At 55.7% G+C, this 14,228-nt stretch overlaps 1 protein-coding gene and 1 long non-coding RNA gene across 2 annotated transcripts in view; both read right to left on the bottom strand.

Annotated features, from left to right (window-relative positions):
• LOC309561993 (uncharacterized protein) overlaps window positions 1-11,826 on the bottom strand; it is an 87,527-nt gene extending 75,701 nt beyond the window's left edge. Inside the window, exon 1 of the mRNA XM_082266088.1 lies at window positions 11,401-11,826. Coding sequence (XP_082122214.1) covers window positions 11,401-11,583 — 183 coding nt within the window. The 5' untranslated portion in view covers window positions 11,584-11,826. The remainder of the gene's footprint in view (window positions 1-11,400) is intronic.
• A 1,013-nt stretch (window positions 11,827-12,839) lies between these two features.
• On the bottom strand, window positions 12,840-13,365 carry LOC309562074. The gene is made up of 3 exons (XR_014225620.1): window positions 13,271-13,365; window positions 13,059-13,230; window positions 12,840-12,873 (listed from the first exon to the last, which is right to left on the bottom strand). It is a non-coding gene; the product is annotated as an uncharacterized lncRNA (long non-coding RNA).
• Between the last annotated feature and the right edge of the window lie 863 nt (window positions 13,366-14,228).

Here is a 14,228-nt window from a genome sequence, read left to right as displayed (position 1 = left end):
ACTTGGGGGGGGTCACCAATTTCCAGTCACGTGACGCAGATCCAAGTCCTGATTCAGGCAGGTTGAAGGTCTGATCAAAGCCACATTGTCACTTCTGAAATTTTGGAAAGATTTGTACAGCATGGCCTCAGCCCATTATTCCCACTGGTACATCTGTCTGGGATTACTGGCTGGTCACAGACAGCGAGATATCTCTCCGAGGACAATGTCTGAGAAGATCTGTCCATGTCTGGGACCTGCCATGATCCACGTCGGACGCCATAGCCTTCCCACCATCAGAGTGCCGCCACGGCGCTCCCACGGCAATCTAACCATATGACGCCCTTTGACCGTCCAAGTGTTGCTATCACCCCCCTACCATCTGATGTTCTCTGACTGTCACTGTCATCCTCTGGCCACCAGAGTGCTGTTGTTGCCCTTTGACCCTCTTTTTGTTACTGCCTACTGACGACCTCCCACCCTCCAAGTGTCGCTGTCTCTCTCTCTCTGAGCCTCTGACTGTCGCCCTCTGACCCTAAAAGAGCCAAGGTTGCCCTCCAACCGTCAACAGTGTTGATATCACCCTCCTACCATCTGATGTTCTCTGACTGTCACTGTCGTCCTCTGGCCGCTAGAGTGCTGTTGTTACCCTTTGACCCTCTTTTTGTTACTGCCCAGTGCCTACTGACGACCTCCCACCCTCCAAGTGTCGCTCTCTCTCTCTCTGAGCCTCCGACTGTCGCCCTCTGACCCTAAAAGAGCCAAGGTTACCCTTCAACAGTGTTGCCATCACCCTTCTACTATCTGATGTTCTCTGACTGTCACTGTCATCCTCTGGCCACCAGAGTGCTATTGTTGCCCTTTGACCCTCTTTTTGTTACTGCCTACTGACGACCTCCCACCCTCCAAGTGTCGCTGTCTCTTTCTCTCTCTGAGCCTCTGACTGTCGCCCTCTGACCCTCAAAGAGCCAAGGTTGCCCTCCAACCATCAACAGTGTTGCTATCACCCTCCTACCATCTGATGTTCTCCGACTGTCACTGTCGTCCTCTGGCCGCCAGAGTGCTGTTGTTGCCCTTTGACCCTCTTTTTTTGTTACTGCCTACTGACGACCTCCCACCCTCCAAGTGTCGCTGTCTCTCTCTCTGAGCCTCTGTCGCCCTCTGACCCTCAAAGAGCCAAGGTTGCCCTCCAACCGTCAACAGTGTTGCTCATGTCCTCTGACCATCTGAGTGCCAGTATCGCCCTCTAGTGGCTGCAGATGTGTCACCATCTAAAGTCCTGCCGCACACTGGGATGCCGGTCTAAAGCCTCGTACACACGCATCGATAGTTGGCCGTGAATTTTCGGCCAACGTCCGATCGGCCGATTTCCGATTGTTAGTATGATGCTTTCGACAACCGACTCCGACTTTTCGGCCGAACAAAATCTGGTGTGCAGGCTATAAAATTTTTGTTGGCCGTCAACAGAATGGCCGATTTTCTGTCAGTCAGTACAGATTTCGGCAGACAAAAATCCGATTAGCAAGACTGGGCATGCTCAGAGAAGAAAGAACACACGGAAAGTAAACCATCACATGACATCACTTCTGAAGTTGGTTTTTTGTTGGCCGAGAAAATTCGTTTGCAGTCTAGAGCACATTCCAACCAACACAACAACACTGGACAAAAGTCGACCGATCGGTCGGCTGATAATCGTTGCATAAGCTGGTGTGTCAGCACACATTGCAGTAATCTGCGATCCCACTCCACCGCAGGACAATCGCCGAGACGTCTCAACAGAAAATACTGTTGGGGCACCGAGAGGTCAGCTGGAGACAGAATGAGAGGAAGAGTTCTGCTTTAGGTTCTGATGGAGAATAAACATAAAGAAGGGGTGCATCCATGTCTGGGGGGGGGGGGGACTCTGCAAATATTGGTTAATAAAAGACGAATATCACCACAAACCCCCCCCCCCCCCCACCCCTTACAGGAAACTCTGCAGCCATCACGAGACTCGCTCAGAAGCTTTAATAAGATTATCAGATTAGAGGAACCGTTATTTCCAGCACTGAGCCGCAGAGCGCGCACTCCACATCATATGACTCGCCCCCCCACCAAGGGTATCGTACCACCACTGACCTCCTCAATGGAGGTGAAGAGAACCGGTCACTAGGCAAGTCAATGAGCTCACTTGGGGAGATGGAAGATCACCCTTCAATGTAATGAGGGGTGCAGACCTAGACAATGCCTAACGTATGGAGGGATCTAACGTATGGAGGGATCTAACGTATGGAGGGATCTAATGTATGGAGGGATCTAACGTATGGAGGGATCTAACGTATGGAGGGATCTAACGTATGGAGGGATCTAACGTATGGAGGGATCTTCTCATCAATGTCCTTACAATCAGATCAGAGCTATAGAGATGTTGTGAGCAATGTGTGTAATGTATATGTAGAGTCAGGGTGACCTCATTCCATAGTAATAAAGGTTTTGTTGGGTGACATCCCAGGCCATAAATGTAAATGAGAAGAACATTTATAGAGGAGATTGCTGGGTGTGTGCCGGCTGGCGGAGAGTCTAGTAAAATGAGATGACAGGTTACAGCCCGGCTTTATGGGACAGTAAGTGGTGACCCCTCCTAGGTGCTGACCCTATCATGCAGGTGACCCCTATCATACAGGCGACTCCTTTTCAAAATTTAAACCCCCTACGGTACAGGTGATCACCAACCAGCAACTGACCTCCTATCAGAAACTGACAACCATAGTACAGGTGACCTCCTACGAGACAATGACCCCAACAGTACAGTGACCTCCTCCTAGACAGTGCCCCCCCCATAGTACAGGTGACCTCAGACCAGACAATGACCCCAACAGTACAGGTGACCTCCTACCAGACAATGACCCCAACAGTACAGGTGACCTCCTACCAGACAATGACCCCAACAGTACAGGTGACCTCCTACCAGACAATGACCCCAACAGTACAGGTGATCTCCAACCAGCAACTGACCTCCTATCAGAAACTGACCCCCATAGTACAGGTGGTCTCACGCCAGACACTGCCCCCCCATAGTACAGTGACCTCCTACCAGACACTGCCCCCCCATAGTACAGTGACCTCCTACAAGACAATGACCCCAACAGTACAGGTGACCTCCTCCTAGACACTGCCCACCCTTAAAACAGATGGCCTCCCGCCAGACACTGCCCCCCCCATAGTACAGTGACCTGATACCAGACACTGCCCCCCATAGTACAGGAGACCTCATACCAGACACTGCCCCCCATAGTACAGGAGACCTCATACCAGACACTGCCCCCCATAGTACAGGAGACCTCATACCAGACACTGCCCCCCATAGTACAGGAGACCTCATACCAGACACTGCCCCCCATAGCACAGGAGACCTCATACCAGACACTGCCCCCCATAGCACAGGAGACCTCATACCAGACACTGCCCCCATAGTACAGGAGACCTCATATCAGACACTGCCCCCCCCCCCCATAGTACAGGAGACCTCATACCAGACACTGCCCCCATAGTACAGGAGACCTCATATCAGACACTGCCCCCCCCATAGTACAGGAGACCTCATACCAGACACTGCCCCCCCCCCCCCCATAGTACAGGAGACCTCATACCAGACACTGCCCCCATAGTACAGGAGACCTCATATCAGACACTGCCCCCCATAGTACAGGTGACCTCATACCAGACACTGCCCCCCATAGTACAGGAGACCTCATACCAGACACTGCCCCCCCCCATAGTACAGGAGACCTCATACCAGACACTGCCCCCCATAGCACAGGAGACCTCATACCAGACACTGCCCCCCATAGTACAGGAGACCTCATACCAGACACTGCCCCCCCCATAGTACAGGTGACCTGATACCAGACACTGCCCCCCATAGCACAGGAGACCTGATACCAGACACTGCCCCCCATAGTACAGGAGACCTCATACCAGACACTGCCCCCATAGTACAGGAGACCTCATACCAGACACTGCCCCCCATAGTACAGGAGACCTCATACCAGACACTGCCCCCCATAGTACAGGAGACCTCATACCAGACACTGCCCCCCATAGTACAGGAGACCTCATACCAGACACTGCCCCCCCCATAGTACAGGAGACCTCATATCAGACACTGCCCCCCATAGTACAGGTGACCTCATACCAGACACTGCCCCCCATAGTACAGGAGACCTCATACCAGACACTGCCCCCCCCATAGTACAGGAGACCTCATACCAGACACTGCCCCCCATAGCACAGGAGACCTCATACCAGACACTGCCCCCCATAGTACAGGAGACCTCATATCAGACACTGCCCCCCCCCCCATAGTACAGGAGACCTCATACCAGACACTGCCCCCCATAGTACAGGAGACCTCATATCAGACACTGCCCCCCATAGTACAGGTGACCTCATACCAGACACTGCCCCCCATAGCACAGGAGACCTGATACCAGACACTGCCCCCATAGTACAGGAGACCTCATACCAGACACTGCCCCCCCCCATAGTACAGGAGACCTCATACCAGACACTGCCCCCATAGTACAGGAGACCTCATATCAGACACTGCCCCCCATAGTACAGGAGACCTCATATCAGACACTGCCCCCCATAGTACAGGAGACCTCATACCAGACACTGCCCCCCATAGTACAGGAGACCTCATATCAGACACTGCCCCCCATAGTACAGGTGACCTCATACCAGACACTGCCCCCCATAGCACAGGAGACCTCATACCAGACACTGCCCCCATAGTACAGGAGACCTCATACCAGACACTGCCCCCCATAGCACAGGAGACCTCATACCAGACACTGCCCCCCATAGTACAGGAGACCTCATACCAGACACTGCCCCCCCCATAGTACAGGTGACCTGATACCAGACACTGCCCCCCATAGTACAGGAGACCTCATACCAGACACTGCCCCCCATAGTACAGGAGACCTCATACCAGACACTGCCCCCCATAGCACAGGAGACCTCATATCAGACACTGCCCCCCCCATAGTACAGGAGACCTCATACCAGACACTGCCCCCCATAGTACAGGAGACCTCATACCAGACACTGCCCCCCCCCATAGTACAGGTGACCTCATACCAGACACTGCCCCCCATAGTACAGGAGACCTCATATCAGACACTGCCCCCCCCCCCATAGTACAGGAGACCTCATACCAGACACTGCCCCCCATAGTACAGGAGACCTCATATCAGACACTGCCCCCCATAGTACAGGAGACCTCATACCAGACACTGCCCCCCATAGTACAGGAGACCTCTTACCAGACACTGCCCCCCATAGTACAGGAGACCTCATACCAGACACTGCCCCCCATAGCACAGGAGACCTGATACCAGACACTGCCCCCATAGTACAGGAGACCTCATACCAGACACTGCCCCCCCCCATAGTACAGGAGACCTCATACCAGACACTGCCCCCATAGTACAGGAGACCTCATATCAGACACTGCCCCCCATAGTACAGGAGACCTCATATCAGACACTGCCCCCCCCCCATAGTACAGGAGACCTCATATCAGACACTGCCCCCCATAGTACAGGTGACCTCATACCAGACACTGCCCCCCATAGCACAGGAGACCTGATACCAGACACTGCCCCCATAGTACAGGAGACCTCATACCAGACACTGCCCCCCATAGTACAGGAGACCTCATACCAGACACTGCCCCCCATAGCACAGGAGACCTCATATCAGACACTGCCCCCCCCATAGTACAGGAGACCTCATACCAGACACTGCCCCCCATAGTACAGGAGACCTCATACCAGACACTGCCCCCCATAGTACAGGAGACCTCATACCAGACACTGCCCCCCCCCATAGTACAGGTGACCTCATACCAGACACTGCCCCCCATAGTACAGGAGACCTCATACCAGACACTGCCCCCCATAGTACAGGAGACCTCATACCAGACACTGCCCCCCATAGTACAGGAGACCTCATATCAGACACTGCCCCCCATAGTACAGGTGACCTCATACCAGACACTGCCCCCCATAGCACAGGAGACCTGATACCAGACACTGCCCCCATAGTACAGGAGACCTCATACCAGACACTGCCCCCCATAGTACAGGAGACCTCATACCAGACACTGCCCCCCATAGCACAGGAGACCTCATATCAGACACTGCCCCCCCCATAGTACAGGAGACCTCATACCAGACACTGCCCCCCATAGTACAGGAGACCTCATACCAGACACTGCCCCCCATAGTACAGGAGACCTCATACCAGACACTGCCCCCCCCCATAGTACAGGTGACCTCATACCAGACACTGCCCCCCATAGTACAGGAGACCTCATACCAGACACTGCCCCCCATAGTACAGGAGACCTCATACCAGACACTGCCCCCATAGTACAGGTGACCTCATACCAGACACTGCCCCCCCCCCCCATAGTACAGGAGACCTCATACCAGACACTGCCCCCCCCATAGTACAGGAGACCTCATACCAGACACTGCCCCCCCCATAGTACAGGTGACCTCATACCAGACACTGCCCCCCCCCCATAGTACAGGAGACCTCATACCAGACACTGCCCCCCATAGTACAGGAGACCTCATACCAGACACTGCCCCCATAGTACAGGAGACCTCATACCAGACACTGCCCCCATAGTACAGGAGACCTCATACCAGACACTGCCCCCCCCCCCCATAGTACAGGAGACCTCATACCAGACACTGCCCCCATAGTACAGGAGACCTCATACCAGACACTGCCCCCCATAGTACAGGAGACCTCATACCAGACACTGCCCCCCCCCATAGTACAGGAGACCTCATATCAGACACTGCCCCCCCCATAGTACAGGAGACCTCATACCAGACACTGCCCCCCATAGTACAGGAGACCTCATATCAGACACTGCCCCCCATAGTACAGGAGACCTCATATCAGACACTGCCCCCCATAGTACAGGAGACCTCATATCAGACACTGCCCCCCCCATAGTACAGGAGACCTCATACCAGACACTGCCCCCCCATAGTACAGGTGACCACCTGTCAGACACTGCCCCCCCCCACAGTACATAGTACAGGTGACCACCTGTCAGACACTGGCCTCCTCAGTGCAGATGACCTGCTCCTAGACAAGGACCCCCACAGTACAAGTGACCCTTTCCCAGACACTGACCCCATAGTACAAGTGATCACCTGTCAGACAGTGACCCCCATAGTACAGGTAACCTCCTGTCAGACTCTAGCCTTCTCCTAGACAGGGACCCCCCTATGGTACAGGAGATGCTCTCCCAGGAAGTGACCCCCCCCCCATAGTAAAGGAGACCTTCTTCCAGGAAGTAACCCCAATAGTACAGGAGACCTTCTCACACTGACCCCCCACAGTACACGTGACCTCATACCAGGCAGTGACCTCCATAGTACACGTGACTTCGTACCAGGCAGTGACCTCCATAGTACACGTGACTTCGTACCAGGCAGTGACCCCAAAGTACGCATGACCTTGTACAAAGCAGTGACCCCCATAGTACACATGACCTCATAACCAACATTGACCCCATAGTTTACGTGACTTCGTACCAGGCAGTGACCCCCCATAGTACACGTAACCCTCCGTAGTACAGGTGATCCCCTCCCAGGTGGTGACCCCAGTAGTACAGGTGATCCCCTCCCAGGTGGTGACCTCAGTGGTACAGTTTATCCCCTCGCAGGTGGTGACCCCAGAGTAGTACAGGTGATCCCCTCCCAGGTGATGACCCCAGTAGTACAGGTGATCCCCTCCCAGGTGATGACCCCAGTAGTACAGGTAATCCCCTCCCAGGTGGTGACCCCAGTAGTACAGGTTATCCCCTCCCAGGTGATGACCCCAGTAGTACAGGTTATCTCCTCCCAGGTGGTGACCCCAGTAGTACAGGTTATCCCCTCCCGGTGATAACCCCAGTAGTACAGGTTATCCCCTCCCAGGTGATGACCCCAGTAGTACAGGTAATCCCCTCCCAGGTGGTGACCCCAGTAGTACAGGTTATCTCCTCCCAGGTGATGACCCCAGTAGTACAGGTTATCCCCTCCCAGGTGATGACCCCAGTAGTACAGGTAATCCCCTCCCAGGTGGTGACCCCAGTAGTACAGGTTATCCCCTCCCGGTGATAACCCCAGTAGTACAGGTTATCCCCTCCCAGGTGATGACCCCAGTAGTACAGGTAATCCCCTCCCAGGTGGTGACCCCAGTAGTACAGGTTATCCCCTCCCAGGTGATGACCCCAGTAGTACAGGTTATCTCCTCCCAGGTGGTGACCCCAGTAGTACAGGTTATCCCCTCCCGGTGATGACCCCAGTAGTACAGGTTATCCCCTCCCGGTGATGACCCCAGTAGTACAGGTTATCCCCTCCCTGGTGATGACCCCAGTAGTACAGGTGATCCCCTCCCTGGTGATGACCCCAGTAGTACAGGTGATCCCCTCCCAGGTGATGACCCCAGTAGTACAGGTCGTCCCCTCCCAGGTGGTGACCCCAGTAGTACAGGTCGTCCCCTCCCAGGTGATGACCCCAGTAGTACAGGTTATCCCCTCCCAGGTGGTGACCCCAGTAGTACAGGTTATCCCCTCCCAGGTGGTGACCCCAGTAGTACAGGTTATCCCCTCCCAGGTGGTGACCCCAGTAGTACAGGTCATCCCCTCCCAGGTGATGACCCCAGTAGTACAGGTCATCCCCTCCCAGGTGATGACCCCAGTAGTACAGGTCGTCCCCTCCCAGGTGATGACCCCAGTAGTACAGGTCGTCCCCTCCCAGGTGATGACCCCAGTAGTACAGGTCGTCCCCTCCCAGGTGGTGACCCCAGTAGTACAGGTTATCCCCTCCCAGGTGGTGACCCCAGTAGTACAGGTTATCCCCTCCCAGGTGGTGACCCCAGTAGTACAGGTTATCCCCTCCTAGGTGATGACCCCAGTAGTACAGGTTATCCCCTCCCAGGTGATGACCCCAGTAGTACAGGTTATCCCCTCCCAGGTGATGACCCCAGTAGTACAGGTTATCCCCTCCCAGGTGGTGACCCCAGTAGTACAGGTTATCCCCTCCTAGGTGATGACCCCAGTAGTACAGGTTATCCCCTCCCAGGTGATGACCCCAGTAGTACAGGTTATCCCCTCCCAGGTGGTGACCCCAGTAGTACAGGTTATCCCCTCCCAGGTGATGACCCCAGTAGTACAGGTTATCCCCTCCCAGGTGATGACCCCAGTAGTACAGGTTATCCCCTCCCAGGTGATAACCCCAGTAGTACAGGTTATCCCCTCCCAGGTGATGACTCCAGTAGTACAGGTCGTCCCCTCCCAGGTGGTGACCCCAGTAGTACAGGTTATCCCCTCCCAGGTGATGACCCCAGTAGTACAGGTTATCCCCTCCTAGGTGATGACCCCAGTAGTACAGGTTATCCCCTCCCAGGTGATGACCCCAGTAGTACAGGTTATCCCCTCCCAGGTGATAACCCCAGTAGTACAGGTTATCCCCTCCCAGGTGATGACCCCAGTAGTACATGTTATCCCTTCCCAGGTGATGACCCTAGTAGTACAGATGACCTCTCTTAGCTGGTGACCCCAGTAGTAAAACAGTAGACCCCCTCCCAAGTAGTGACCCCAGTAATATCGGTGACTCCCCACACAGCCCTCCTATCAAACCTCACACTGTCCCCGCCCCTCACACGGCCATCCTATCAAACCGCACACTGTCCCCGCTCCCCACACAGCCATCCTATCAAACCTCCCAATGTCCCCGCCCCTCACACAACCATCCTATCAAACTTTTGGCTCCTCCGGCGTCCAGTGAGCATTTTGTGTACAAAATTTGAGCGTTCCATAGCGGCAGTCTGTATGTGGCCCCACCCACTGGTGGCGCTAAACTGTAAAAACGGAAAACGGATGGGTGGGCCTTCATTCTGAAGGGTTTATTCCTCCCCGTTACACCCCCCCCCCCCCATAAAGATACACAGAGGATCCATCAGATACAATGTACAGAAAATGTATCACTACAACCCCTGTGACCCCACCATCTCATACAAGTCAATGAAGGAGACTCTGGGGGCCCCATCACATCATGCAAGGTTCTCTAGGGCCCCACTGCACGACACTCTGTGGGCCCCAGGGCATTAAGCAAGACTCTAGGGGCCCGGGTACAATGCAGAAATCGTTGGTATACCCCTTGGTATTGTGTAAGGCTCTGGGGGGACCCATAGCATTGCAGATGGTGCTGAAGGCCCTAGGGCATTGGGCAAGGCTCTGGGGGACTCCATGCACTGCAGGACACTGTGGGCCCCAGAACGTTGGGTAAGGTTCCGAGGGGGGGCCCCCAGGACAATGGGCAAGGATCAGGGGGGGCCCCCAGGACAATGGGCAAGGATCAGGGGGGGGGGCCCAGGACCATGAGCAAGGCTCGGGGGGCCCTCAGGACAATAGACAAGGCTCGGGGGGGTAGGCAAAGGACCATGGGCTAGGCTCGGGGGGGGCCAAGGACCATGGGCAAGGCTCGGGGGGGGGCCAAGGACCATGGGCAAGGCTCGGGGGGGGGGCCAAGGACCATGGGCAAGGCTCGGGGGGGGGGCCAAGGACCATGGGCAAGGCTCGGGGGGGGGGCCAAGGACCATGGGCAAGGCTCGGGGGGGGGGGGCCAAGGACCATGGGCAAGGCTCGGGGGGGGGGGGCGCCCCAAGGACCATAGGCAAGGCTCGGGGGGGGGGGCCAAGGACCATGGGCAAGGCTCGGGGGGGGGGGCCCCAAGGCCAATGGGCAAGGCTCGGGGGGGGGGGCCCCAAGGCCCATGGGCAAGGCTCGGGGGGGGGGCCAAGGACCATGGGCAAGGCTCGGGGGGGGGGGGCCAAGGACCATGGGCAAGGCTCGGGGGGGGGGGCCAAGGACCATGGGCAAGGCTCGGGGGGGGGCCAAGGACCATGGGCAAGGCTCGGGGGGGGGCCAAGGACCATGGGCAAGGCTCGGGGGGGGGGGCCAAGGACCATGGGCAAGGCTCGGGGGGGGGCCAAGGACCATGGGCAAGGCTCGGGGGGGGGGCCAAGGACCATGGGCAAGGCTCGGGGGGGGGCCAAGGACCATGGGCAAGGCTCAGGGGCACCCCAGGACCATGGGCACAATGCCCAGGACCATGGGCGAGGCTTGGAAGGGGGGCCCAGTGCACTGCAGGAGGCTCTGTGGGTCTTCTCAGAGCATTGTACATGGCCATGGGGGGCACTACACTTTCAAAGGCTCTAGGGACACCAGTGCTTTGTGGGAGGCCCCATATTTATTGTAAGAGGTTCTTAGAGGCCCCAATGCACTGCAGGAGTCCCGGGAGGCTCCGGCGCTCCCGGCCATCTGTCAGTACTGCACACAGAACGGTCCAATCATTGTCCTACCTTGTAGACCTCAGAGAAGAAGCCGGTCCCGATCCTCTCGCAGTAGAAGTCGTCAATGCGGGCCAGGTTGGACACGGCACTTCGGAGGGCCCGATAGGAGGAGGGCCGCAGGCGACAGGAGCCCTGACTGGTCAGAGTACATCCATGGGGGGCCCCGGACTCCGGATCTCCATCCAATTCCATATCAGAGACGTGTGGACATTCTCCAGAGAGGAAGGAGAGAGTGATAGGCTGGTCACATGGTCCTCACATGGGGGGAGGAGCCACTCCACAACATTCCTCAGGGGAGGGATCTGTCCAGGGACTGCACCACATCTGCTCTGTATGTACAAAGGGGGGCCTAAGGGACTGGGCCCCGCCAGACATGGGGGCCCCTAGCACTTCACAGTCTGTCCTGTGTAAGTCTGATACAAAGTCCAACTGACCCCCAAAACGGAGCCCGACTGACCCCGATGTGGGTCTTCAAGAACCCCGCAACACCCAATAAAGACTTTCCAAGGACTCCAAACACTTGATATGGACCTTCCAAGGGCCCCACACACCCACTATGGGCCTTCCAAGGGCCCCCCCAACAACCAATATGGACCTTGTGAGAGCTCCTAACACCCACTATGTACGTTACAAGTACCCCCACCGAAAACTGACCTTCCAAGGAGCCCACACACCCAATATGGACCTCCCAAGGGCCTCCAACACCCACTATGGACCTCCCAAGGGCCAACACCCACTATGGACCTCCCAAGGGCCTCCAACACCCACTAAGGACGTTCCGAGAGCTCCTAACACCTACTATGGACCTTCCGAGGGCTCCTAACACCCAATATGGACCTTCCAAGGGCTCCTAACACCCAATATGGACGTTACAAGTGCCCCCACCGAAAACTGACCTTCCAAGGGCCCCCAACACTCTATATGGACCTTCCGAGGTCTCCTAACACCCACTATGGACCTTCCGAGGGCTCCTAACACCCAATATGGACCTTCCGAGGTCTCCTAACACCCACTATGGACCTTCCGAGGTCTCCTAACACCCACTATGGACCTTCCGAGGGCTCCTAACACCCAATATGGACCTTCCGTGGTCTCCTAACACCCAATATGGACCTTCCGTGGTCTCCTAACACCCACTATGGACCTTCCGTGGTCTCCTAACACCCACTATGGACCTTCCGTGGTCTCCTAACACCCAATATGGACCTTCCGTGGTCTCCTAACACCCAATATGGACCTTCCGTGGTCTCCTAACACCCACTATGGACCTTCCGTGGTCTCCTAACACCCACTATGGACCTTCCGTGGTCTCCTAACACCCACTATGGACCTTCCGTGGTCTCCTAACACCCACTATGAACCTTCCGAGAGCTCCTAACACCCACTATGGACCTTCCAAGGGCTTCCAACACCCTCTATGTACGTTACAAGTGCCCCCACCGAAAACTGACCTTCCAAGGGCCCCCAACACCCAATATGGACCTTCCGAGAGTTCCGAACAACCAATATGGACCTTACGAGGGTCTCCAACACCCACTATGGACCTTCCGTGGTCTCCTAACACCCACTATGGACCTGCCGTGGTCTCCTAACACCCACTATGGACCTTCCGAGGGCTCCTAACACCCACTATGGACCTTCCAAGGGCCCAAGCACCCAATATGGACCTTCTGAAGGCCCCCAAGACTTAAACCTGACCCCAACTGGACCCTGCACCCAATAATGACCTCCAGGGACCCCCAAAACAGGGCCTAACCGACCCCAACACCTTATACTGATCCCCAGAGAACCCCTAAAACCTAATGGGGACCCGGACTGTCCTCTTCACCCAATACTGACCTCCAGGGGGCCCTATACTGACCACTGGATGAATCTGTACCCCCAAATCCTCCTCCTACATCTAAACTATGGAGACACTGAGAGGACCTCCTCTACCGAGAGCCGATCTCCTCCTCCCTGTACACCGACTGGCCGATCTCCTCCTCCCTGCACACCGACTGGCCGATCTCCTCCGATCTCTCCGCACTGACAGCTACGGCCTCCGACACCCCGACCGAGGCCGAGACTGGGGGGTGGAGGCTGGGGAGGGACAAGAGGAGGAGATTTCTATCCCCGTCCACACACCTACACAACTACACTGCGCATGTGCGGAATACAGAGCGAGAGAATCCTCCCCTATACTGCCCCTTCACATATCACTGACACCAAACCCCGCCCTTCCCGTACAAAACAGCCTATGAAAACCACGCCTCTCCCTTCCCGCCTACTATACAAAACTGCAACTCCGCCCCTTTCTATCCACCCCTCTGTACCGAGGGCTCCAAGGGTGGGTCATGTGACGGAGGATCAGTGTTCTCATTGGAGGAGACTTCTCTGTATATTGTACGGATAGTGATGTGTGGGCGTTCCGCTGTTCCGTGAAAAATCCATACCCGTGAGAAAACCATACCCTCATCACTTCCGGTTCCGCTACGGAGGGTATGGATTTCTCACGGTAGTTAAACTTGCGGCGCTTACATTAAAACAGCTCCTCTGCAACATAAATCATCTCCGCTCTTCGCCCTGTCACTGCCCTCATCTCCGGTAATAAATATAAAAGCGGATCACGGAGCCGCGATCGCCGTCACATTTACATCACATACACCCGCCACCGCTTTTATATTTATTACCGGAGATGAGGGCAGTGACAGGGCGAAGAGCGGAGATGATTTACGTTTCAGAGGAGCTGTTTTAATGTAAGCGCCGCAAGTATAACATTAGACACAGTGCCGTGAGAATTTCATGCCCACCGAGCATGCGCACTTGTCTAATTCTTTAATGTTCAATCACGTATCCGG

This window comes from Pelophylax lessonae (genome assembly GCF_965119305.1).
Source record: "Pelophylax lessonae genome assembly, chromosome: 1".
NCBI lineage: Eukaryota > Metazoa > Chordata > Amphibia > Anura > Ranidae > Pelophylax > Pelophylax lessonae.
Note: the sequence above shows the minus strand (reverse complement) of the source record. Positions and strands in the feature narration are given on the sequence as shown.